At 36.9% G+C, this 22,895-nt stretch overlaps 1 protein-coding gene across 1 annotated transcript; it reads left to right on the top strand.

The window, feature by feature from the left end:
- The first annotated feature begins 7,525 nt into the window (after positions 1–7,525).
- Positions 7,526–9,375, top strand: LOC131158728 (pentatricopeptide repeat-containing protein At3g12770-like). Its single transcript, XM_058113589.1, has one exon. The coding sequence runs from the start codon at positions 7,678–7,680 to the stop codon at positions 9,271–9,273; it is 1,596 nt and encodes a 531-aa protein (XP_057969572.1). The 5' UTR covers positions 7,526–7,677; the 3' UTR covers positions 9,274–9,375.
- Positions 9,376–22,895: the final 13,520 nt, after the last annotated feature.

The following is a 22,895-nucleotide window of genomic DNA, read 5'->3' as shown; positions in this document are numbered from 1 at the left end:
GGAAGGTTGTCACACATGGTGACTACATTCCTACTAAACCCGTAGATGGCAAAGAAGTTCCTAAAGAAGAAAAAAACTTGACCGACAATGATTACAAAATGATGCAAGTAAACTCTAGTGCCATGAATGCACTATATTGTGCTTTAGATGTTAATGAGTTTAATAGGGTCATGACATGTAAGTCATCCAAAGAAATTTGGGACAAATTAGAAGTAACCTATGAAGGAACTATAGATGTTAGAGATAGTAGAATTGACATGCTCACAAGCGAGTATGAGGCTTTCAAGATGAACCCGGATGAAACCATAACAAATATACATACTAGGTTTACACATATCATAAATTCCTTAAATGCTTTAGGAAAAAATTACTCAACTTATGAAATGATTCGGAAAATCCTTAGAGGACTTCCTCCAATATGGGAACCAAAAGCCACAGCTATAACGGAAGGAAGAAAACTTAAAAACACCTCCCTAGATGAACTTATAGGATGCATTCTCACGTATGAGATGGCTATGAATGAAAGAAGTGGAAAAATTAAAGCTCAAGAATCCATTGCTTTTAAAGCATCAAACAAAAACTCTAGTGATGAAGATGAAGAAGAGATGAATGAAAGAGAAATAGCCTTCATATTCAAGAAACTTGCAAAAATCCTTAGAAGAAAGAATATATTTACAAGAAAAATCTAGAACTCAAAATAAGATGAAGAAGAAGAAAAGGAAATTAGTAAAAAATAAAAAAAAAAAAAAAAAAAGCCGAACCTCCAACATGCTATAATTATAAGAAAGTTGGACATATAAAATCAGATTGTCCACAACTTATGAAAGATTCCAAAAAGAAAAGGAAAAAGGCAATGAAAGCAACTACTTGTAATAATATGAGTACAAGTAGTTCAGATAATGAATCAAGTGACCAAAAGGGTGCTTGCTATATGACATGGGACAATGAGGAAAGCTCCTCATCTAAATCAATTAATGATCCTTGCAATGATTTATCTGACGAATCCAATGATGAAAGTATACTTTCTTATAAAGAACTTCAAAATGAACTATGTAAGGTGCATAAGATTTTAGTTAATGTGATTAAAAGATATACATAATTAAAAAATAAGAATGAAGGTGTAATGAAAGAGTTGGAATCTCTAAGACTTGCTGAAAGAGAAAAAGATTTAAAAATCAATAAACTAAAAAGCAAGAATGAGAAGGTGATAAAAGAACTAGAAGATTTAAAGTCCAAAACTTCTATGGATAATGAAAAAGACTTATATATTTCTGAACTAGAAAATAGAATCAGCAAAATGTCTTAAAATCAAGAAAAGGGTAAAAATATACAAAATTTAGAAATCTATGATCTTAAGAGAAAAATTGAGGATCAAAACAAAATCATCTACAACTTCACTAAAGGAAAAGAAAATCTTGATATAATGATGGGTGCATAAAGTATGTCTTTGAATAAAGAAGGCATAGGGTTCAATAGAGTTGAAAATAAAAGGAAAAAGAACCTCTATACGGGATACTTTACCAAAGCCTCCAAAAACTATGCTAGCACCTCCTCTAATGCTTATACTCACACTACATGTTTTCTATGTAAGAAGAAGGGACATATAAAGTTTTAATGTCTATTAAAGAGGAAAGATGTGAAAATTAGACAAGTTTGGAAAGTAATAGAAACATCTATTGTTAAACCATCCGAACCCAAGAAAGTATGGGTACCAAGATAAAAAGCCTAGTTCACAAACTAAGGACTCCAAAGATAGTAGGATTAGTCATTCTCTTTTAGAAATTAAGAAAGTCACCAATTTTCGACAAGGATAATGAACTAGTTGAAATAAAGAAAAGCTTATGAAATAATTGAAAAATCACAAAATGTCATTGGTGGCCTAAAATCAAGAGAACCTTAATTAAACATGGCTTATCTTCTAAGAACAAGGAAGCTATATGTCTCAAAGGAAAATTCTAAAAAGATGCTTGAAGCTTAATAATTTGATAAAGCATAGTAGGGAAGTAATTTAGGAAGGTTTCAGGATAAGAATAGATAGGTGTTTGAAAATTTATAGGCTTCAAACAACTGAGCTTGTAAGCTTAGACGATTGAACACTGTAGCACTAAAGGCACAAACGATTGAACTTGGACCTCAGACGACTGAGGAGCTACTACTTGTTTAGTTTCCTGATTCTAAAAATCTTCAAAAGACTGAACTTCATCTTCAACCTTCTGAAGTTGTGGGGCATAAATATTTAAACACTTTAAAACCCTAATTTCAACCTTCTAAACCCTATTCCATCACTCCTCTGAAGCTCTCTCTCTCTCTTTCTCTCTGTCTCCTTCCACCCAAAAACTCTTGAATCTAAGATTCCAAACTCAAGATTAAATCATCCCTATGGATTCTAGGGTTTCCAGGAACTAAGTTTTGTTCGTTCTTAATCTCCAAACATGCCACTCACCAAAACAATAGTGAACCATAGAATGTCTTTGCGAAGAGATGAGAAAAATATAAAGAGGTGGCTCGTTGCACCTCAAGCAAAGCTTCGCTACCATGCTTCTCTTCGTTCCACTAATCCCATTCTCGATAAGGTATTAGACACCTCCTTCTTCAATGAAGAATTTCCTGAAATCCTTCCACTGTTTAGGGAAATCAGTTCGTTCAATTTTATAATCCATCAAGCCAAAGGCATGTTTTCAAACTTCATCAAATTTTTTTACGCTAACATGGTTTATGGTGACAGGGTTTTGTCTGTAAAGGTTCGGGGTAAGAAAATTGTCTTGAACCCTAACATTTTGGCTCCTATTTTAAAAATAACACCCGGAGAATTTGAGTGTCCTACCTTCTCTCAGTCATGGGTTTTGGAACAAGACTTCACCCGGAAGCCTTTTTGCCCTTAGTTATGGAAAATGAACTGGTATATTTTGGGCATCCTCCATTGTATAAACAACTTAATCTTAAAGCCCAAATCCTCCATAAAATCATTTCCTAGAACATCATACCAAAAACAAGTTCTTTTGATCATTTATCCTACATTGAGTGTTTTGTCCTTTGGTGTCTTCTTAAAGGCAAGAAGCTAGATTTGGCTAGTCTAATTATAAAATGGATGTGGGCCAAACTAGAATCAGCTAAGGTCACTCTTCCCTATCGTGGTGCCTTAAACCTAATCTTTGCCAACTCAATCTCGCCAATCCATCCGAACTATTCATCAAATGCACACGATATGACCTTTTCAATTCCACCACCTTGAAGCAAATGGGATATGACAAAGGAGATCAAGTTTGTTACCTTAAAGGATGAAGATCATAACGCGCACTAGCAGCAGCTCCTCCTCCTCCTCCTCCAGCACATGACCACGGTTCTCCTATAGACACACCTTCCTAGTTTATGGCTTTTCAGAATGACTTCTCCTCCTTCCGCTCCGAAGTGAGGTTCGGACTCCAGAGCCTTCAGGAGAAGGTGTCATCACTTGATCACCGTCTCATTCGTATTGAGGAGCATCAAGCTTGTTCCTCTCGAGGTGGGGATCCCATGGATACAAGTTTAGCTCCTCACTATGATGCTGAGGGCACAGAGGAAGGAAGTGATGAAGAAGAAGAGGAAGATAAGGAAGAAGTGAAAGGTTATGAGGATGAAGAGCAAGATGAAGAAGAGAAAGATGAAGAAGATGACGAAGAGGATGATAATGCTGATAGTTATATCTTTTGATGTATTAAGAAACTGAATTTTAGATCTTTTTGGATGTATTCAAACACTTAGTTTGTGTGTTGCCTCGCTTTTATTTATGTATGCTTGTAATGACTCTTTGCGTTTATGGTGATTTTTTTGTTTTTGTCCCTAGTTTCTTTTTGAATATGAGAAAGGGGAAGAGAAATGGTTAGCAAAGATGCATTGTAAGCAAAAACAAAGATGGATTGTAAGCACATATGACTTATGAATGACAAATATGACTTTTGAGTCTTTTGAGCTAACATATGCTTGATTGTAAATTTAAAGATGTTACAATATATTGGAAAGTGTGTATTCATATGATATACTTGTTTGGTGTTCATGATCTATTTTGAACTTTTTATACTTGATATCATTACTTTTCAAAATAATTAAAAGGAATGCTTATTGTAAGGGAGAGCCTTTTCTAAGGAACCCTCATCTTTGCTCCTTGTTTGTCATCATAAAAAAGGGGGAGATTGTTGGCCTAAACATGACTTTTCAATCTTGTTTTGATGATAACAAATAAAGGATAATTAAATATGTGTTGGTTAAGTGGTGATGTTTCAGGAAAGACAAAGTTCAAAAGAAAAGCAATGGAAAGCTCACATATTCATAAAGCCACATTTATATGTAGAGTGATCCAAAAGATAGCTCAAATCAACACCAACATGAGCAAAATATGTGGACACTTAAAGCTGACTCAAAGTTCAAGTCAAAAGGAACTTAAAGCAAAATACAATGAAAGACTTGAAGAGTAGAGTATTAGGCTTTAAGGACAATATTGTAAGTACTTCATGTTTGAATATCTTATGAAATATTTTGAAGCTCTTCTAGGGTTATTCATTGACTTAGAGACCTTATTTAAAACCCCGAAAAATATTTTATAAGAAATCAAAGTAAGAGAGTAAAAAGGATTTTTGAAAATTAAAATGAAAAATCTGAACTTGGTCTGCCCAGACGACAGAGGTGCACTCTCAGAAGACTAAAGATGTACCTCAGAAGACTGAACGTTTTACTTCAGTCCACCGTAGAATTTCTTCAAAAGACTGAAGAATTAGTTCAGTCAACTAAATATTTTTCTGAAGGAATACATAAGAGAAGGTACACCCTCAGAAGACTGAACCCTCAGTTCAGTCGTCTGATCTAGGACTTTAGAAGACTAAACCCTCAGTTCAATCTTCTGAACCTGTGTCCAATTCAAATTTTTTAGTGTGTTAAGGAACATTAGAAGACTGAACCCGATACTTCAGTCGTCTGAACACTGTTAACGGATAAATTTTTAAAATATTTTAAAATCCAAATAATGGTTTCTTATGCCCCAAATTTTCTAAAAACTTGGAAGATACTCTAAGTAATCTTGGGCAACACGAAATTAAATTTCTATTCCTATAAATACATGGTTTTACAAATCAAATCATACTAAGAATTGAAAATTTTGCTGAAAGCCATCTTGCTATCAAACCTCTCTTTTGCTCAAATATTTGCTTAACTGAATTGCTATATCCCTGTATTGCTGATCACCATTCTCCGAGTTCTCATTGCTGATTTCTCATCTGGAGAAGGAACTTGGTGAATTCTTACTTGAGCTTCAATCTTATTTCAATTTGATATTTGAATATTGAAGTATCTAGTGTTTGAAATTGTACTAATCTACTCTTTGTGAGAGTATTCTTGTACATAGAAATTATTTCTTGTTTCTTGTAGTTCTTGGACGATTATAGGTTGTTGGATCGTTGACCGAGTGTGGGGTATCACTTGGAGAGGTGTTGCTCTTGCCTAGTGAAGGAGTGACTAAGCTTGGGGTATCGCTTGTAACGGTTTGCTCCTCCCGGAAAGGAGTGTTCTAGTTGAATCCTTAGGTGGTATTGGCCTAAGGCAAGGACGTAGGCTGGGGATAAGCCGAACCTCGTGAAAACTTTGGTCTCGCATTTTCTCTACTCTTTTACATTCAGTATATATATTGTGTGGTGTGTATGAGTGTAGGTTGCTAGAAAAACAAAATCCAAGGTTAATAAGAAGACTCTTAAACTTAAGAAAGTACGTTTTGATTAAACTTTTGCGGAAACCCACAAGGGAGTATGTTGTTTAATCCTTTGTGGAAATCTTAGTTAAGAGAGTAAACAATTTTCATTCAATAGAGGGCTTGAAACAATCATATACACAGGGCTACAAACAAAGCTGAAATTGACAAAGAGATGCATACTATATCTTGGTTTGGTATTTTGTTAGTTGATTACTTTAGTTGCTTAATTGTATATCTTGGTTTGGTATTTTGTTGGTTGATTACTTTAGTTGCTTAATTGGTTGTTTGATTGTTTAAGTATTACTTGTGTTGTGTTGAAGTGTTAGTTTGTGGATTGAATAAATAACTAAGTTTTTGCTGTGTGTGTGATAAATCAACAAAAGATTAAGAATTCGTAAAAAGAAATAAAAGAAAATTTTATTAACCGAATTCACCCCCTCTCTTGGGACAACTCCTTAACTTTCATAGGGCTATTCCGCAGCAGGCCCCTTCAAGGAGATCTACAATAGGTGTGTGTTCACTGTTGTGGGAAGACATATTTGTTAGAAGTCCATGGTACAGTCTCAGGTTGCACTATTTACAATTGAGTCGAGGTTTATGGCAGAAGCTGAAGCTGGCATGGACAAGTTCAAGCATTGCTTGAACTTGGTTTTTGTCTCCAATTGCTAAATAGAGGCGGTCCCAACCTATTATCCCAAGGTGGAGCAGGGGGTTTATGTTTTCAATTTTCTCCTAAGGGGCGTATATTCGCCAAGGTGGATATTGTTATAACATGTGGTTCATACGATTGAGTGGAAGACATGTACAAAGAGAAAAAATGAAGAAAATAGGAAAGTTGGCTTGCAGAAGGAAACTGTCGACGGTTTCCCTATAATCGTCGATGATTTGGTCCAGTGTAGTCAAATAGTCGATAGTTCTGGGTCTGTTACTTCGAATATATGCTTTCGGTATTAAACCGTCGACAATATGTCTGCAAACTGTCGATGGTTTCACTCGGCTACTCAACGTTTGTTTTCAAATTTTGAATTGGGACATTGGACATGTTCGGTTTTGGAGGGAAAGCCTCCGAGAAACTTATAAATACATGTTGTACTATGTAACTCATGGTCTTTGGACACAAGATAGTAAGAATTACATTGTCAATTGTTCTAGTGGATGTAGGCATTGCCGAATCACGTAATTCTTTATGTCATTGTTATTACTTTCATTATAATTTGCGTGATTATTGTTTTGTATATTTCATTGTTGGTTGCTACGTTGTAAGATCGTTTTATTTTGCTGTGCATTCAATTTTCACAACAGTGGTAGGACAAGCTAGCCACAATTCATTAAAAAGGAAATGTAATGTCCAATATTCCTCTAATGGTTGATTCTTACATTGTGTCTAAAAGTATGAATTTCGAACCTTCGATTTGGATTTTGGTAGATTTGAAAATTTTTCAACACTATTTTATGCTGCATTTTATCTAAATCCAATAGTTCTTCAAATATAGGATTAACAAGTTTGCAAGAACAACTTTCACATGTAGGCTCCATTCAAATAAATGATTTTACTTGAGAAAATTATGAAAAAATAAAATAATACTAATTTTGATCATTAAATATTACTACAAATATAAAAAAATTTTCTTTATTATAATTAAAATTAAAAACAAATAAATATTAATGACTTGTAAAATTAAAGCCTTATATATTAATCTATTACATATTTAATTTTTTTTTATTTTTTTATAATTAAAAAAAAAATTATTCATATTTTTATCTTTAATAAATTTTCAATTCCATAAGAAAAACAGAAATTTTGGGGTTGGCGTGGATCACACAATAGTGCTAAGTATCTTCCGAACATCAACGATTCTTCGAAGTTCTCCTCCACTACTGGGGCTTTGCTTGTGGAGCTGTAATGGTGCACCCAGACGCAAGTGAAGGTCCGAAGAGGCCCCTTAATAAAGAAAACCAAAATGCACTGGCTTCGCCGACGAGTAGTCCCTTCGGTGTTAACAAGATCTGCATTTACTTCGCTCAGATTCTTATTTGGTGGCGGATTGAGCATTGAGCGTCGCAGAGACTCGTACGACTATACCCACCTCTTACAACAATGCAGAACCGCCAAAAGCATAAAGAAACTACACGCTCAGATAATCACCGGAGGTTTTGAGCAGAACCCATTTCTTGCTACTAAGCTTGTTGGTAAATACGCCGAGCACGGTGGCTCAAACATGGAAGATGCAAGGAAAGTGTTTGATTTTTTGCACGAGAGAGATGATTTTCTATGGAACACGATGATTCAGGGGTATGCAAATTCGGGTCCTTTTGTGGAAGCTTTGAATGTTTATGATGAAATGCGAAGCAGTGGTGTTTCTGCGAATCGGTACACTTACCCTAATGTGCTGAAGTCTTGCGGTGCAATGAAAGATGGAAAGAAGGGTCGGATTGTCCACGGCCATGTTGTGAAATCTGGATTTGAATATGATCTGTTTGTGGGGAATGCTCTTGTGTCATTTTATGCCAAGAGCCAGGACATTGGGACGTCTAGGAAAGTGTTTGATGAAATGCCTCAGAGAGACCTCGTGAGTTGGAATTCCATGATTTCGGGATATACCATCAATGGATATGTGGAGGAAGCCCTCGTGCTTTTCCATGCACTCCTGCAAAATAAGAGTATACCTGCGCCTGACAATGCAACACTTGTTGGTGTTCTGCCTGCTTGTGCTCAAGCAGCAGCCATCCAAGAGGGCATGTGGATTCATTCCTACACTATAAAGTCTGGGATGGAGATTGATGCTGCTTTGGGCAGTGGTTTGATTTCAATGTATGCAAATTGCGGACGGTTCAGCAGTGCTCAGGATGTTTTTAATCGAGTTTGTGATAAAAACATTGTGGTGTGGAATGCAATGATAAGGTGTTATGGGATGCACGGCCGAGCTGAGGAAGCACTTGAATTGTTCTCACAATTGGTAGAGAGTGGATTGCGCCCGGATGGTGTCATATTTTCGTGTCTTCTGTCAACATGTAGTCATGCAGGGATGGTTGCAAAAGGGTGGGAACTTTTTAAAAGAATGCCTGATTATGGAGTCGAGAGGAATGATCAGCATTATGCTTGTATGGTAGATCTCCTGGGGCGAACTGGGTTTCTTGATGAGGCAGTTGAGTTTATGAAAACGATGCCCAAGCAGGCAGGAAAGGATGCATACGGTGCCTTGCTCGGTGCTTGTAGAATTCATAATAGATTAGAACTTGCTGAAGAAATTGCTGAGAAATTATTTGTTTTGGATCCCGATAATGCTGGGCGGTACATCATTCTTGCCAAGATGTATGAAGATGTAGGGCAGTGGGAGGATGCGGCTAGAGTGAGGAAAGTATTGAGAGAGAAGAATATAAGGAAGCCACTGGGATGTAGTTCAATTGAGTTGGATGGAATTCTTCAAACATTTGGAGTTGAAGATGAGTCTCATCCATTTACAGAGCAGATTTTTTACGCTCTGGAAAGGCTGGACGGGGCAATGGAAGAAGATAATGGTTTAATGGGGTTGCATTGCCTAATTTCTGGTATTTGAGACACATTGAGCTTTTGGCAATTTCTATTTATGGAAGACTAATTTTCTTTACAATTACATAATAATGAAAAGAAACCATTGGATGTCACTGTTACTGATTCATTAATCTTTTACCCCATGGAAAACCAATTAAGGGCAGGAAGCACCTGAATTTACCACAAGACTTTGTTGAATTACTTGTAGAGAAGAATGATTTGAAGAAATAGAAGTAAAGATTGATTTAAATGCAGTTATTAGAAGGGTAAGTCAATAGGCCATGATTATATTATTACAATGTAGAAATCCTCCCTGCGCATTGCTTTCAAAAGAAGCAAATTTGTTTTACCCAAAACACCAACTCCTTTCAATAAATAAAGGGCAATGGTGAAATTCAGGGACTCAGGGTAGGGCCACTCCCATCAAATTTTGATTTTTTAAATTTAGTTTCAATGAGAAAATGGTACAATGCTAAGGAAACAATGAAAATATAATTTGCAAGTTTTTCTATCATAATAATAATAATAATAATAATAATAATATAATTAGCAAGTTTAAATAATTCCTGGGGAAATGAAATACTGAAAAAGAAATTAACACCGACAGGGAAATTAATTGGCCGTTGATCTACTTAAAATCTCATGCCACCTTCTAGATATTTCGTAATCCCCTGATTGTGATTACTTGTTGATTGCTTCTATCTGCTCAAATTCAAATAAGCTTAGAGTATACCTCAAGCTGCTTGGCCAAAATTCCAAAAGCCTAATGTTATCTTGTAAACTACTCGGCGAAACTCCTACAGCCTTGTTTCATGCATGACTGAATTTAAAGGAGGCCAGGCCACCCTGCCGTTTTCTTTAGCCAGACTTTTTGCTTTCTAGCCTAACACGTGGTAGGTCCAAGCTACTGCCTTATCATTGCAATGATGCTTTTTTTGGGATTTACTATTGTCCTTCGCTGCATGTCCATAGACATTATTTACATGGCTCTATTTCTTCTACAGTCTAGTCATTCTAGGAAATTACATCGATACTTCCACATATTATGGGTAACATAGGAGATATCTCTATTTTTTCTCTGAAGAATCTTTAGAATTTTCACCGATTAGCTTTCAATTCGCCTCTGACCGTCATATGATGTCATGTGTATGAACTTATCCCGTCCATCTTCACAGAATAATCACCAACCATCGTATAAGTACTTTCTTTACAAAATAATAGTTAGTCTTTGTTTAAATACCTCTCTCTCTCTCTCTCTCTCTCTCTCTCTCTCTCTCCTCGCGTTTTCAAGTTGTCTATTGTTATTAAAATGACCTAAAAACCTTCGTTGCCACCTCTTGTCGAGCTCTACTGTTACTTCTAGCGACTATTATTGCACCATTTTGCTTCTCCTTTCTAGCGAATTTGATTGCCATACTCTTTTCTTTCATTTTTTTTTCTAATTTGATTTTCATACTCTTCACTTTCATCCTTTTTTAAATGATGGTTTTCAAACCCTTTTGAATACTTGACTAATCCACCATGGTAATGAGCTCATGTCTCTATTAGTTTCTACTTAAATATTAAGGTATTATTTTAAATGAAAAGTTGTAACCCTAAACTCGAATCTGGACATTTAATCACAAGAGCCTTGAGTTTACCCTTCTCCTCTTCCATTTGATATCACTATGTCCAATTATGTGATAAGAGTTCATTACTCTTTGGTTAGCTTGTCACTTCTAATGCTGCATGTTTAGTATTTTGCTTCTTTGATCTTCTATCCATGGCCTAGGAAGATCATATAGCAAACAACTTTGTTGAGGCTAAAAAACAGGTTACTATTTTACAACCCAACAAGAGGAAGGTGGTGGTTTACATCACTCAGGTGTTTGCTTTTGAGCACAACCTCTTTGCCTATGATCCAAAAAACCACATGAGGCACTCATTCCTCATTACAGTAGTTTCATCCCCAACCCTGTTGTTATCACTAGCCAAGCTATTGATGCCTTTAGCAAGCTTATCACAAAATACCATAGGGAGCTTATACTTGTTCACTACAAGAGAGTGGATATACATTTTGGGAAAATCTATGACTCCATTTACTCATGGACAAGTGTACCTAAAGAGTATGTCCAATGGTTAATGACTCAAACGTATTCAAGCTACATTTTGAGTGACATATCAAGGAATTAAACATACTCACTTTACTACAGGATTTGTGTATTGATTCCTACTTGACCTCCCTCTTTTGGTTCCATCAACATTTTCTGGGCTATGAGTATCAATACCTTTATCTTGCAACTTGACCATTGCTCTCCTACTCTTCTTGATTTTGTAAGCATGTTATGTGGCCTATACCCCCATAAAGAGGAGGTATGTGAGAAACCAATACCTTGATAACAGCTCAAAGTAGATCAGGAAAATCTCTAACTCGTCATTCATTAAAGAAAATATAAATGATGTTGGCTCACTTGTTTCTTTCCGCACAAGATAACAAATTTATTGTTGTATTAGCTCTGTGAATTTGTCTTTTGCACTCCTTTCATCAAGATTGTGAAAACAAACCCAAGGGGTTGTTGTCTACTTAGCTAAGATGTATTGCATATCATAATATATAGTAGGTTACCCTAGATGATGATTATGTCTAGCTGGCCTCATCCAAGAGTCACTCTTAACTTATCATTAGAGATGTGAGAGGACACAAGTATGTGAATTCACTCCCTTTAAGCTTCATATGTATGTTTAGATTCAAGACTTTAATTGAATGCCAAGCTAATGCATTCCTTTTATGATAGATATGTTTGGAACCTACTCCTTATCTACTTGAATCTTTCCATAAAATTGTCAATTGATTCGCCAAGTAGCTGAGTCACTCAAGCTAGGATCGAGTGATCTCGACATTCGATATATCCCCATTTTTTGGTGAAGACGTAAGCTTTGGGATTATTTCCTCTATACAACTCATTCACTGTGTGAGATAATAGCAGCTGCTAGCCTGTAGCAAGCTTAAAAGGACATTTTTTTTTTTTTTTTTGTCGTCGAGCTCAATCCAGAACAAATCGGGCCACTACGAGGATGAGATAGGAGACTAATTCGTAAAAAAATATGAATGACCACTCCCAATCTTGGCCAAAATTGGGAAGGCCTTTTATAGAATTAACCCTTCAGCTTGGATGAAAGTGCATCCTATGTTTCACGTTAGTAACTTCAACCCATTCAACTCCGACATTGAAGATCTGTTGGCCTAACAAGGCTTATGACTCTTATTTGGATGATAACAAATCAAGGTAATTGGATATGTTTTCAAGTTGAAATGTTTCAAGAATCAAATGTTAGAAAGCTCAAGTTCAAGCAAATGAAATCATATGAACAAGTGGTTCAAAGCTTAGCTTAAAGGTTGTTAAAGTTCAAAGATTGACATATTCTATGAAAGCTTAAAGTTTGAAATATTATGAAGCTCAAAGAAAGGACTCAAAGCAAGGACATGCATGAAGATTACAAGAGTTGAAGGACTTAGAGTTTTAAGGAAGTTTTCATGTAAGTACGTCAAGTAAAACTCAATATAAAAAGTATTGAAGCTCTTTAAGGACAAATTAAAATCTTAAGAAATAATTTTTAAAGACCTTGAAATTTGATTTCCAAAGTTATAAATAATGAAGGTTTCAAATGAAAAGAGTTTTCAAAGTCAAATCTTAAAAAATAAATGTGGTTGAAAGCTCAGGCGCTTGCCCAAAACTCGTAGGTGATTGACTATATTTGTGTTTTTTAAGGCAGACAGAAAGGTGTCAGGTGCCTAATGGTAGCCTGACAGGCGCCTAATTGGTCGTCTGAGGTGCCTGCCTGTGTTTTGACAAGCGACTGTCAATGTTCTGACTTTTGAATTCAACTGAGACAGGTGCCTAACTAGTCGTGCCAGACGACTACCACTCGAGAGATTTTTAAAAAACTAATGGGAAAATTTTCAAATTTGGTTTCTTTGGCTCCAATCTTTTTGTAAACTTGACCAACACTCCAAATAAACTTGGTGAGCAAGGAATTAACTTTTTAAACTCTATAAATAGCCCCAAGACAAGGATTTTAATAACCAAAAAATATTTTCAGCAATCTAATACTCCCAAGTGCTCTCAATTCTCAAAAGCTTTCTTGCTCACATCTTGTTCGTATCTCAACTGAGTTCTTGTTGATCATCTCACACGAAATTTTGCTTTAAATTATGAATGTTGGCCCAGATATGCGTCTAGAGGAGGGTGAATAAACGTTTTTCACGGATATGCAAGGTTTTCCTACAAACACACAAATTTCTTGGCAAGAACAAGAGTATTATATCACAGTGTATAAAAAGAAAAAAGCAATGGCTAAACAACACAAGAGAGAGAAGAGAAGAAAAGCTTAACGTAGCGATATTTACGTGGTTCGACACCGCACCTATGTCCACACCTTGAGACCAACTCAAGGATTCCCCAAATTCACTATTTGATCCTCTTTCGGGTGGAGAAGCCAATACATGCAGTTGCTCACAAAGAGCTCTTACAATGGTGCTCACCTAGACACACCTTACAATGGCTTACAAAGAGCCTTACAATACAAGTAGTTGGAAGAGAGGTAGATACAATCTTAAATGCTCCTCTTGAACTGAATATCACAATGTAATCCTCAAACTATTTCCTCTTTGTCAATGAAGTGTAAACAAAGGCAAGTGCAATAGGGCAAGTGGATGCACAATGAAACCCTAAAATAAATGCACAATGAATGTTCTCAACAACCAAATAAGCTTCCCACTTTGAAATCAATGCCTAATACCTATTTTAAAGGCCAAAGGGGCAAGCTGAGCGCTGGAGAGCCGTTGGGCATTTATTGATATGAGACAAGAAGAAAACTAGTCGTTCTGTCGTATTAAATGAATTCTGTAGCCCGACGTTCATCGACGAGGTCGCGCTTTCGTTGACGAGCCCTTTAGCTCATTTGTTGATGAAGTCCTGTGTTTGTCGACGAGTCACTGGTTCTGAATTTTGGTAGGTCTCAGTTTCTTTTCGTCGACGAGTACCTTGTGTACGTCGACAAAATGTGGGCATACTTTGTCGCCGAATCCCCTGTATTCGTCGATGAAGGTGCTCTGAAATTTTTGGTGTTCTCGGTATCTTCCCATAGACGAGTACCCTGTGTACGTTGACGAGGGTCTGTGTTGTTCTCGTTGACGAAACCCTGTGTTTGTTAACGAGGCCCCTTTTACTTTTCTAAAGTTCATTTCAACCATGTTTGTGTCGAAGTAAAAAAGTCCTTAACTTTATTTTAGAAATGATCTCTGATATATTTTAAGATGTCTTAGGTTTAATAAAATATTTTTGAGGGTTTTAGACATCTTGTGCATTTTTACTTGACTTGTTATATACGTGGGATTGTGCCTTTGTTCTAGTGATATGTATGTGATTTGCCCATTTCTTACTTGTTCTTTTGAGTCACACCATACATAAAGGATTACAGAATCAATCTCTCTAACTCTCACACTCAACTTAGAACATGTGCTTGCTATGTAGGATCCATGAATGCTTTGGTTTGAAGGACCGAGTTCTAGTTATGTCATATGTTGCTTTTGGCTGGTTTGAAACTTGTTTGCTTTGGAGCCGTTCTGTGTAACTGAGCTGGACTAGAGGAAAAATTTAGTAGCCTTAAAGAACTGCTAATGGGTTGTTGTCATCAAAACATAGCTGCAATGAAAGACCCTTAACCACTAGGTCTAACATTCTCCCCCTTTTTTATGATGGCAATCCATTAGTGTTCTTTTTGAAAATATGCCCCCCCCCTCACTTTTTGTAAATGTTTGGAATTTGAACAGTTCCTCCCCCTTAATGTATGCATTATTTAAACATAGATTCAAATAAATTTTCGGCAGCATGCCGTCTATAAATAAAGCATTTTTCATTGTTTCTTTTTTAAACCTGCATGAAACCTATACTTGACAGTTCAGTATATCAACATTTCAATATTCTACGCAAGTATTCAAATATTTCAGTACTTTGTGTTCAATAAATTCATTCATGATTCATGTTCATCAATCATGTTCATCAATCAAAATACATGCAAAGTAATCAATACATCAATCAAAAATACATGCAGAGTTATCACTAGGGTTACTACTATATTATCGATAAACTACTACATCCGAAACTATAACATCTGAAGACCTATATCTGTCAGTACTGCTACATCCAAAAACATCCAAAACTATTACATCTGAAGGCCTATATCTATATCTCGCCCTTTGCCATTATCAAAAATTGGGGGGAATAAAGCTATGGTGGATTACTCCTGTGGTCGACCAAGTTTGTCGAAGAGAGCGGCTAGGGAAGCGTCAATAGAGTCGAAGTGAGCATGATTATTATTTTCCTAAAGGGCAAGTGCCACATCGATAGAGTCAAAATGAGCATGGTTACGCAAATCAAACTGTGTCATAGCATGTTGAATGCCATCTAGGCGCTCCAAGATAGGGTCAGCGGAAGGATCCTTAGCTTCTTCGTCCTCTTCCATTTCAGCCTCGACCTCATCAACGGTGGCCTGACCCTGCTCGCGAATTTTGACCCATGTGTTGGTGTCGTCGTCCATTTCGAGTGCATATGACATAGGGTGGCCTCGGTATAGGTATCCTCAGGCGCAGGTCAAATGTAGGGCATCCCAACACAAATATGTTCGAAATGATCAGAGAAGGTTGTGAGGAGACGAGCATAAGGAAGGCAATTGCGTTGCCATTTCAGGCTCTCTTCCATGTTTTGAACTATCATGGTAGGTAGGTAGATGCCGCGTCCAACCCAGAGACAATACGTACTGAAGATGTCGCCAGAGTCACCCAATCGCGTCCACCGGTCCGAGGGCAAAAATTATAAGTAATCATATGGTGGAGGACCCAAAATTCAACCATGAGGTCCTTGAATGATGTGCCACTTGACGATATTGCTGTGATATCGATAGGAAGCTTCCGCAGATACGAAGCAGGGATCAGAGTCTGTGGGGGTCTGTTGAGGTGGAGCAATGGGAGGATGATGAGACGATCCCTCGCCAGCCTCAGTTTGAAGGATCCGTCGCTTTGGCTGGGGAGCCGTTCGATGGTGATAGTGAAACTAGGATGAGTAACGTGGGGAAGTGCATTGGCCTGATGTTAGTGGCTTCTCTAGGGGCAGAAACGGGAGGTGTGGTGGTGGAATGAGGATATGGAGCTACAAGTTGTGACCGTGGTGTGGTGGTGGAGTGAAAGTGCATGCGGGTGTGATGAAGGGAGAGGAGGGTTAAGGTGCATAAAAGATGGTGGGACGAGGGAAGGAGGCAAGAAATCTTCAGAGGGTCGAGAGGAAGGAGTGGATTCGAGGTGTGAAAGCTAGGGTTTGAAAATGAGCGAGGGGTGCTAGTTGGAATATGAGGTGTCCCGATAGGTTTCATCGACGAGGACCCTGTGTCCATCGACGAAATTAAGGCAAGTTCGGCGACGAGACCCCTATGTTTGTCAACGAAGATGGTGGATTTCTCGGCGACAAATCCCCTGTGTTTGTCAACGGAGTCAAGAATAAAAATGAATTTTGAGCTTTAGAACTAAGGAGGAAAGGCAACTAGAAGATCCTAAGATAGATCCGAGGGAGTACACATTCCTAGGGCATGTCGGATTTTATTGAACCTTTCTTCATTTAGAGGTTTTGTCAAGATATCAGCTAGCTAATTTTCAGTAGGAACGTAAACTAGCTCAACATCTTCCTTTTGGACATGATCTCAAATAAAATGATGCCTTATGTCAATATGTTTGGTTCTAGAGTGTAGGCATAGGTTTTTAAGATATTGATGGTACTAGTGTTGTCACAATGAATTGGAGTACCCTTAACTAAGATTCTAAAATCCTCAAGTTGTTGCTTCATGTATAAGGCTTGAGCACAGCAACTACCGGCTGCAATGTAATCAGCCTCGATGGTTGAGAGAGCTACGAAGGTTTGCTTTTTGTAAAACAATGACACAAGTGAGTGTCCTAGGAAGTGGCATGTTTCACTAGTGCTTTTTCTATTGATTTTGCAACCTCCATAGTCGGCATCTGAGTACCAGATGAGATCAAAGGGAGCATTCTTAGGGTAAAAGAGTCCTAAGTCATGTGTTCCTATTAAGTACCTAAAAATTCTTTTGATGGCATGAAGATGAGATTCTTAGGGACATGATTGGAATCTAGCGCATAAGCAAACACTAAACATTATATTGGGTCTTCTAGAAGTGAGATATAACAAACTACCAATCATTCTGCGGTAAATTTTTTGGTCTACATTTTTTCCCTTTTCATCGGTGTCAAGTTTTGTTGTGATGCTCATAAGCGTTACTTTAGATTTGCCTATTTCAAGACCGAACTTTTTAAGCATGCCCTTAATGTATTTGGCTTGATTTATAAAAATTTCGTGTTTCATTTGTTTTATTTGTAACCCTAGGAAGAAGGTTAATTCACCCATCATACTCATCTCAAATGTTTTCTGTATGGTTTGGGAAAATTCTTGACACAAAGTTTCATTTGTAGCACCAAAAATGATATCATCTACATAAATTTGTATAACTAGTATATCTTTTTCTTTATATTTTAAGAACAATGTAGTGTCAAATTTACCTCTTATGAACCCATCATCTAGGAGAAATTTGCTTAAATGTTCATACCATGCTCTTGGTGCTTGCTTAAGTCCATAAAGGGATTTTGAGAGTTTGTATACATATTCAGAATGTGTGTGGCTCTCAAATTCTGGAGGTTTCTTGACATAGACTTCTTCATTTATGTAACCATTTAAAAACGCACTTTTTACATCCATTTGAAATAGTTTAAAGTTTTTGTAGTAAGCGAATGCAAGTAACATCCTAATGGCTTTTAATCTTGCCACAGTGGCATAAGTTTCATCATAGTCATTACCCTCTTGTTGATTATACCCTTGAGCCACTAATCTAGCTTTGTTTCTAACAATATTGTCATCTTCATGTTTTCTATTCCTAAACACCCATTTTGTGCCAATTATTGTACTGTTTTTGGGTTTGGCACTGAGTCCCATACTTTGTTTCTTTCAAACTGGTCTAATTCTTCTTGCATGACATTTATCCACTTTTCATCATTTTCAGCTTCCTCAAAGTTCTTTGGTTCTAAATGGGATATGAAAGCTATATGGTTACATCCACTTTTTAAGTGAGATATAGTGCTAACTCCCTGGGATGGACTGCCTGATAAGGTCAGTTGGGTGATTCTTAACAAATTTCCAAGCTCTAGGTAGTTCGTAATTTTCTTCTTCTAGTTCACTAGACTTTTGAGGAGATGATTCTTGATGATCAATTTTTGTGTCTTGACAGTTTTTATCTTGATCATTATTTATCTTAAGTTGCTTAAGTTCTTTTTCAATTCTAAAGGTAGTGACTTGATTATCTTCTTCCATGTATATAGTTGTTTTGGATGTGTGAGGGTCAGTTTCATAAAAAACAACGTGGGTTGATTCTTGAATAGTTTGAGTTCTTTTGTTGAACACAATATACGCTTTGCTATTCATGGCATATCCTATAAAGATGCCCTCATCGGATTTTGAATCAAATTTTGCCAAATGATCTCTATCATTAGTATGAAACATTTGCATCCAAAAACCTTAAAATGTGAAATGTTAGGTTTTCTACCCTTCCATATCTCGTGTGGGGTTTTTCCTAACTTGGATCTAATGATGACACGATTACTAACATAGCAAGCTGTGCTAACGACTTCGGCCCAGAAATATTTTGGCAAATTATGTTCGTTAAGCATTGTCCTAGACATTTCTTGGAGTGTTCGATTTTTTCTTTCAACTACTCCATTTTTTTGTGGAGTTTTTTGTGCGGAGAAGTTGTGTGAATAGCCATTTTCGTTACAAAAGTCTTCTAGTTCTTTGTTTCTAAATTCTCTTCCTCTATCACTCCTAATGTGAACAATAGACATTCCCTTTTCATTTTGAATTTTTCCACAAAAATGGATGAATGCATTGCAAGTGTCACTTTTGTTTGCAAGAAAAATTACCCATGAGAATCTAGAGAAACCATCAACTATAACAAAGGCATACAGTTTTCCACTAATACTTGCAATATCATTAGGTCCGAACAAATCAAGATGGATCAACTCTAAAGGTCTTGAAGTGGATATCATTTTCTTGGTTTTGAAAGAAGATTTAACTTGTTTTCCATATTGACATGCATCACATACTTTGTATTTTACATAGTTATCTTTTGGTAGGCCATTTACTAGTTCCTTAGATGATAGCCTATGTAGTAAATTCATGCTAGCATGACCTAGTCTTCTATGTCATAACCAATAATTTTCATTAGTTGCTGCCAAACATCTAACATCACAAGTTTTAATGTCATCAAACTCAATTGTGTAGATGTTGGATTCACGTTTTCCTATTAGTATGGTGTTTCCATTTAAATCATTTATCAAACATTGGGTGGATTGGAATGTAGTGTTTAACCCTTTATCACATAACTAACTAACACTTAACAAGTTATGTTCGAGTTTATCTACAAGGGCAACATTTTCAATAGCCAAGGAGGAATTACCTATTTTACCTTTACCGATGATTCTTCCTTTGGCATTGTCTTCAAAAGTGACCAATCCTTCCTTCTTGTAGGTGAGTGAGAGGAATTTGCTTGCATCTCCCGTCATGTGTCTTGAGCATCCACTATCAAGAAACCATTTATTTCTTACGGAGTTGGTCTTTAAGCATACCTGCACACAACAATAAGTGATTTGTTTTGGTACCCACATTGTCTTGGGTCCTATGGGGTTAGTGTTCTTAATCACCCATTTGTATTTCATGTTTTTTCCTCTATTTCCCCTGAAGTGGCAAGTAAAGCGTACATGACCTCTTCTTTCACAATATAAGTAAACTTTATTAGCATGCAAGGGGTTTAGTTTAGGTGCAGGGATTTTCTTAGACACGGAGCTTCTTTTAGTACAAAGATTTGCAAAACCTATTGATTTGGATGATGATAAGCTGTAGCCTAATCCTTCTTTGAAAATTCCAAATCTTTGTACTCCAAGTAGCTTATCAAAATTTTCTTTACCATGTGTGAATTTGTAAATTGTATTATTTTTATCTTCCACCTTCCTTTTCAATTTCGAATTTTCTTGAAGAATTCCCATAATTTGTTTTTTCAAGTTTCCAACTTCTTTTTGAAAAGATTCCTTATAATTTTTATACTCCTTAGTAAGTTTTTCGTTTTCAAAACTGAGAGATGCATTCTCTTCTTTTAAAGTTTCACATGAGCATATTTTTTTTTTTGCTTACATCTTGCATGAGTTCCTTCTAAAAGTTTGTTTTTCTTTTTGGCATCAATCAATTCAATGTAGAGCTTCCTACAATTTTCTTCTAATTCTTCATAAGATGGAAGGTATTCATCATCAGAATTTACCTCACTTTGTTCGTTCGCCATAAGGCAAAAGTTCGCAACTTCTTCTTCAATTTCTTCGTCGGTTGAGGTTCCATCTAGTTCATCCCATTCGATTGCGTTCATGGCTTTGAACTTCTTTTCGTCTCCTTGCTGATTGTTGCCTTTGTTTTTAAAAAGAGGACAGTCAGTCATGCGGTGCTCAATCTTTTTGCAGTTGTAGCACCTTATGCTTGATTCTCCCCTCTCCTTTTGTTTGCTACCTCGTTTGTTCATCAAAAAGTTTCTAAATCTTCTTGTGAGGAGAGCGACTTAATCATCGTCATCATTTTCTTCCTCCTCAACGAGCTCTTTTTTTTTTCCAGCTTTTAGAGCAATTTCGATAGCTTTCTTCGGTGCTTCAGCTTTCGCCGTAGCGTTTTTCTTTTTGATTTCATAGGTCATGAGAGACCCAATCAAATCGTCAAGAGTGACCTTTGATAGGTCCTTGGCCTCCTTAATAGCGGTGGAATTTGCGTGCTAGGATGCCGGTAGAGAGCAAAGGACTTTCTGCACATTGTCTTCCATAGAGTATTCTCTACCAAGAGCTTTTAGTCCATTTGTGATATGTGTAAAGCGAGTAAACATAGTAGTAATAGTTTCACCCTTTTCCATTTTAAAATTTTAAAATTCCTTAACCAACTTATAAATTTTTGACTTCTTTACCTAGGTTGTTCCTTCATACGTTACCTGAAGCTTTTCCCACATCTCCTTTGTCGTGTTGCATCCAAAGATTCAGTTGTATTCTTCATCGTTCACACCCCAATAAAGGAACTTTTTAGTCTTGAAATTCAGTGGTGCTAGCTTAGCATCAGCCTCTGGAAGTTTCCTAATTGGTATGTAGTCACCCTCCTTATTCTTGAAAATGTAGTCTCCTTCAGTGATGACGTTCCACATACGGTAGTCATAAGCTTGGATGAAGATTGACATCTGATCTTTCCATGTTGGGTAGTTGATTCCGAAGAACTTGGGAGGACGGTCCACAAATTGACCTGAGGCAAACATATCCATCATATTGATCTTTGCGCCTGGGAGTTACTCTGAATATCTAGCAACTGGCGCTCTGATACAACTTGTTGGCCCAGATATGCATCTAGAGGGGGGGGGTGAATAGACATTTTTCACGGATATGCAAGTTTTTCGACAAACACACAAATTTCTTGGCAAGAACAAGAGTATTATATCACAATGTATAAATAAAGCAAAAAGCAATGGCTAAACAACACAAGAGAGAGAAGAGAAGAAAAGCTTAACGCAACGATATTTAGGTGGTTCAGCACCGCACCTACGTCCACGCCTTGAGACCAACTCAAGGATTCCCCAAATCCACTATTTGATCCTCCTTCCAGAGGAGAAGCCAATACACGCAACTGCAAGAGCTCTTACAATGGTGCTCACCTAGACACACCTTACAATGGCTTACAAAGAGCCTTACAATACAAGTAGTTGGAAGAGAAGTAGATACAATCTTAAATGCTCCTCTTGAGTTGAATTTCACAATGTAATCCTTAGACTATTTTGTCTTTGTCAATGAAGTGTAAACAATAGCAAGAGCAAGAGGGCAAGTGGATGCACAATGAAACCCTAGAATAAATGCACAATGAATGTTCTCAAGAACCAAATAAGCTTCTCACTTTGAAATCAATGCATAATACCTATTTTAAAGGCCAAAGGGGTGAGCTGAGCGCTGGAGAGCCGTTGGGCATTTATTGATATGAGACAAGAAGAAAACTAACCATTCTACCGCATTAAATTATGAATGTTGGCCCAGATATGCGTCTAGAGGAGGGTGAATAAACGTTTTTCACGGATATGCAAGGTTTTCCTACAAACACACAAATTTCTTGGCAAGAACAAGAGTATTATATCACAGTGTATAAATAAAGCAAAAAGCAATGGCTAAATAACACAAGAGAGAGAAGAGAAGAAAAGCTTAACGCAACGATATTTAGGTGGTTCGGCACCACACCTACGTCCATGCCTTGAGACCAACTCAAGGATTCCCCAAATCCACTATTTGATCCTCCTTCCAGAGGAGAAGCCAATACACGCAACTGCAAAAGCTCTTACAATGGTGCTCACCTAGACACACCTTACAATCGCTTACAAAGAGCCTTACAATACAAGTAGTTGGAAGAGAAGTAGATACAATCTTAAATGCTCCTCTTGAGTTGAATATCACAATGTAATCCTCAAAATATTTCCTCTTTGTCAATGAAGTGTAAACAAAAG

This window comes from Malania oleifera, chromosome 1 (genome assembly GCF_029873635.1).
Source record: "Malania oleifera isolate guangnan ecotype guangnan chromosome 1, ASM2987363v1, whole genome shotgun sequence".
Classification (NCBI taxonomy): Eukaryota; Viridiplantae; Streptophyta; class Magnoliopsida; order Santalales; family Ximeniaceae; genus Malania; species Malania oleifera.
Note: the sequence above shows the minus strand (reverse complement) of the source record. Positions and strands in the feature narration are given on the sequence as shown.

What these genes read in the sequence shown, in the direction of transcription:
- LOC131158728 (XM_058113589.1), top strand. Translation starts at nt 7,678, where the DNA reads ATGCACTGGCTTCGCCGACGAGTAGTCCCTTCGGTGTTAACAAGATCT.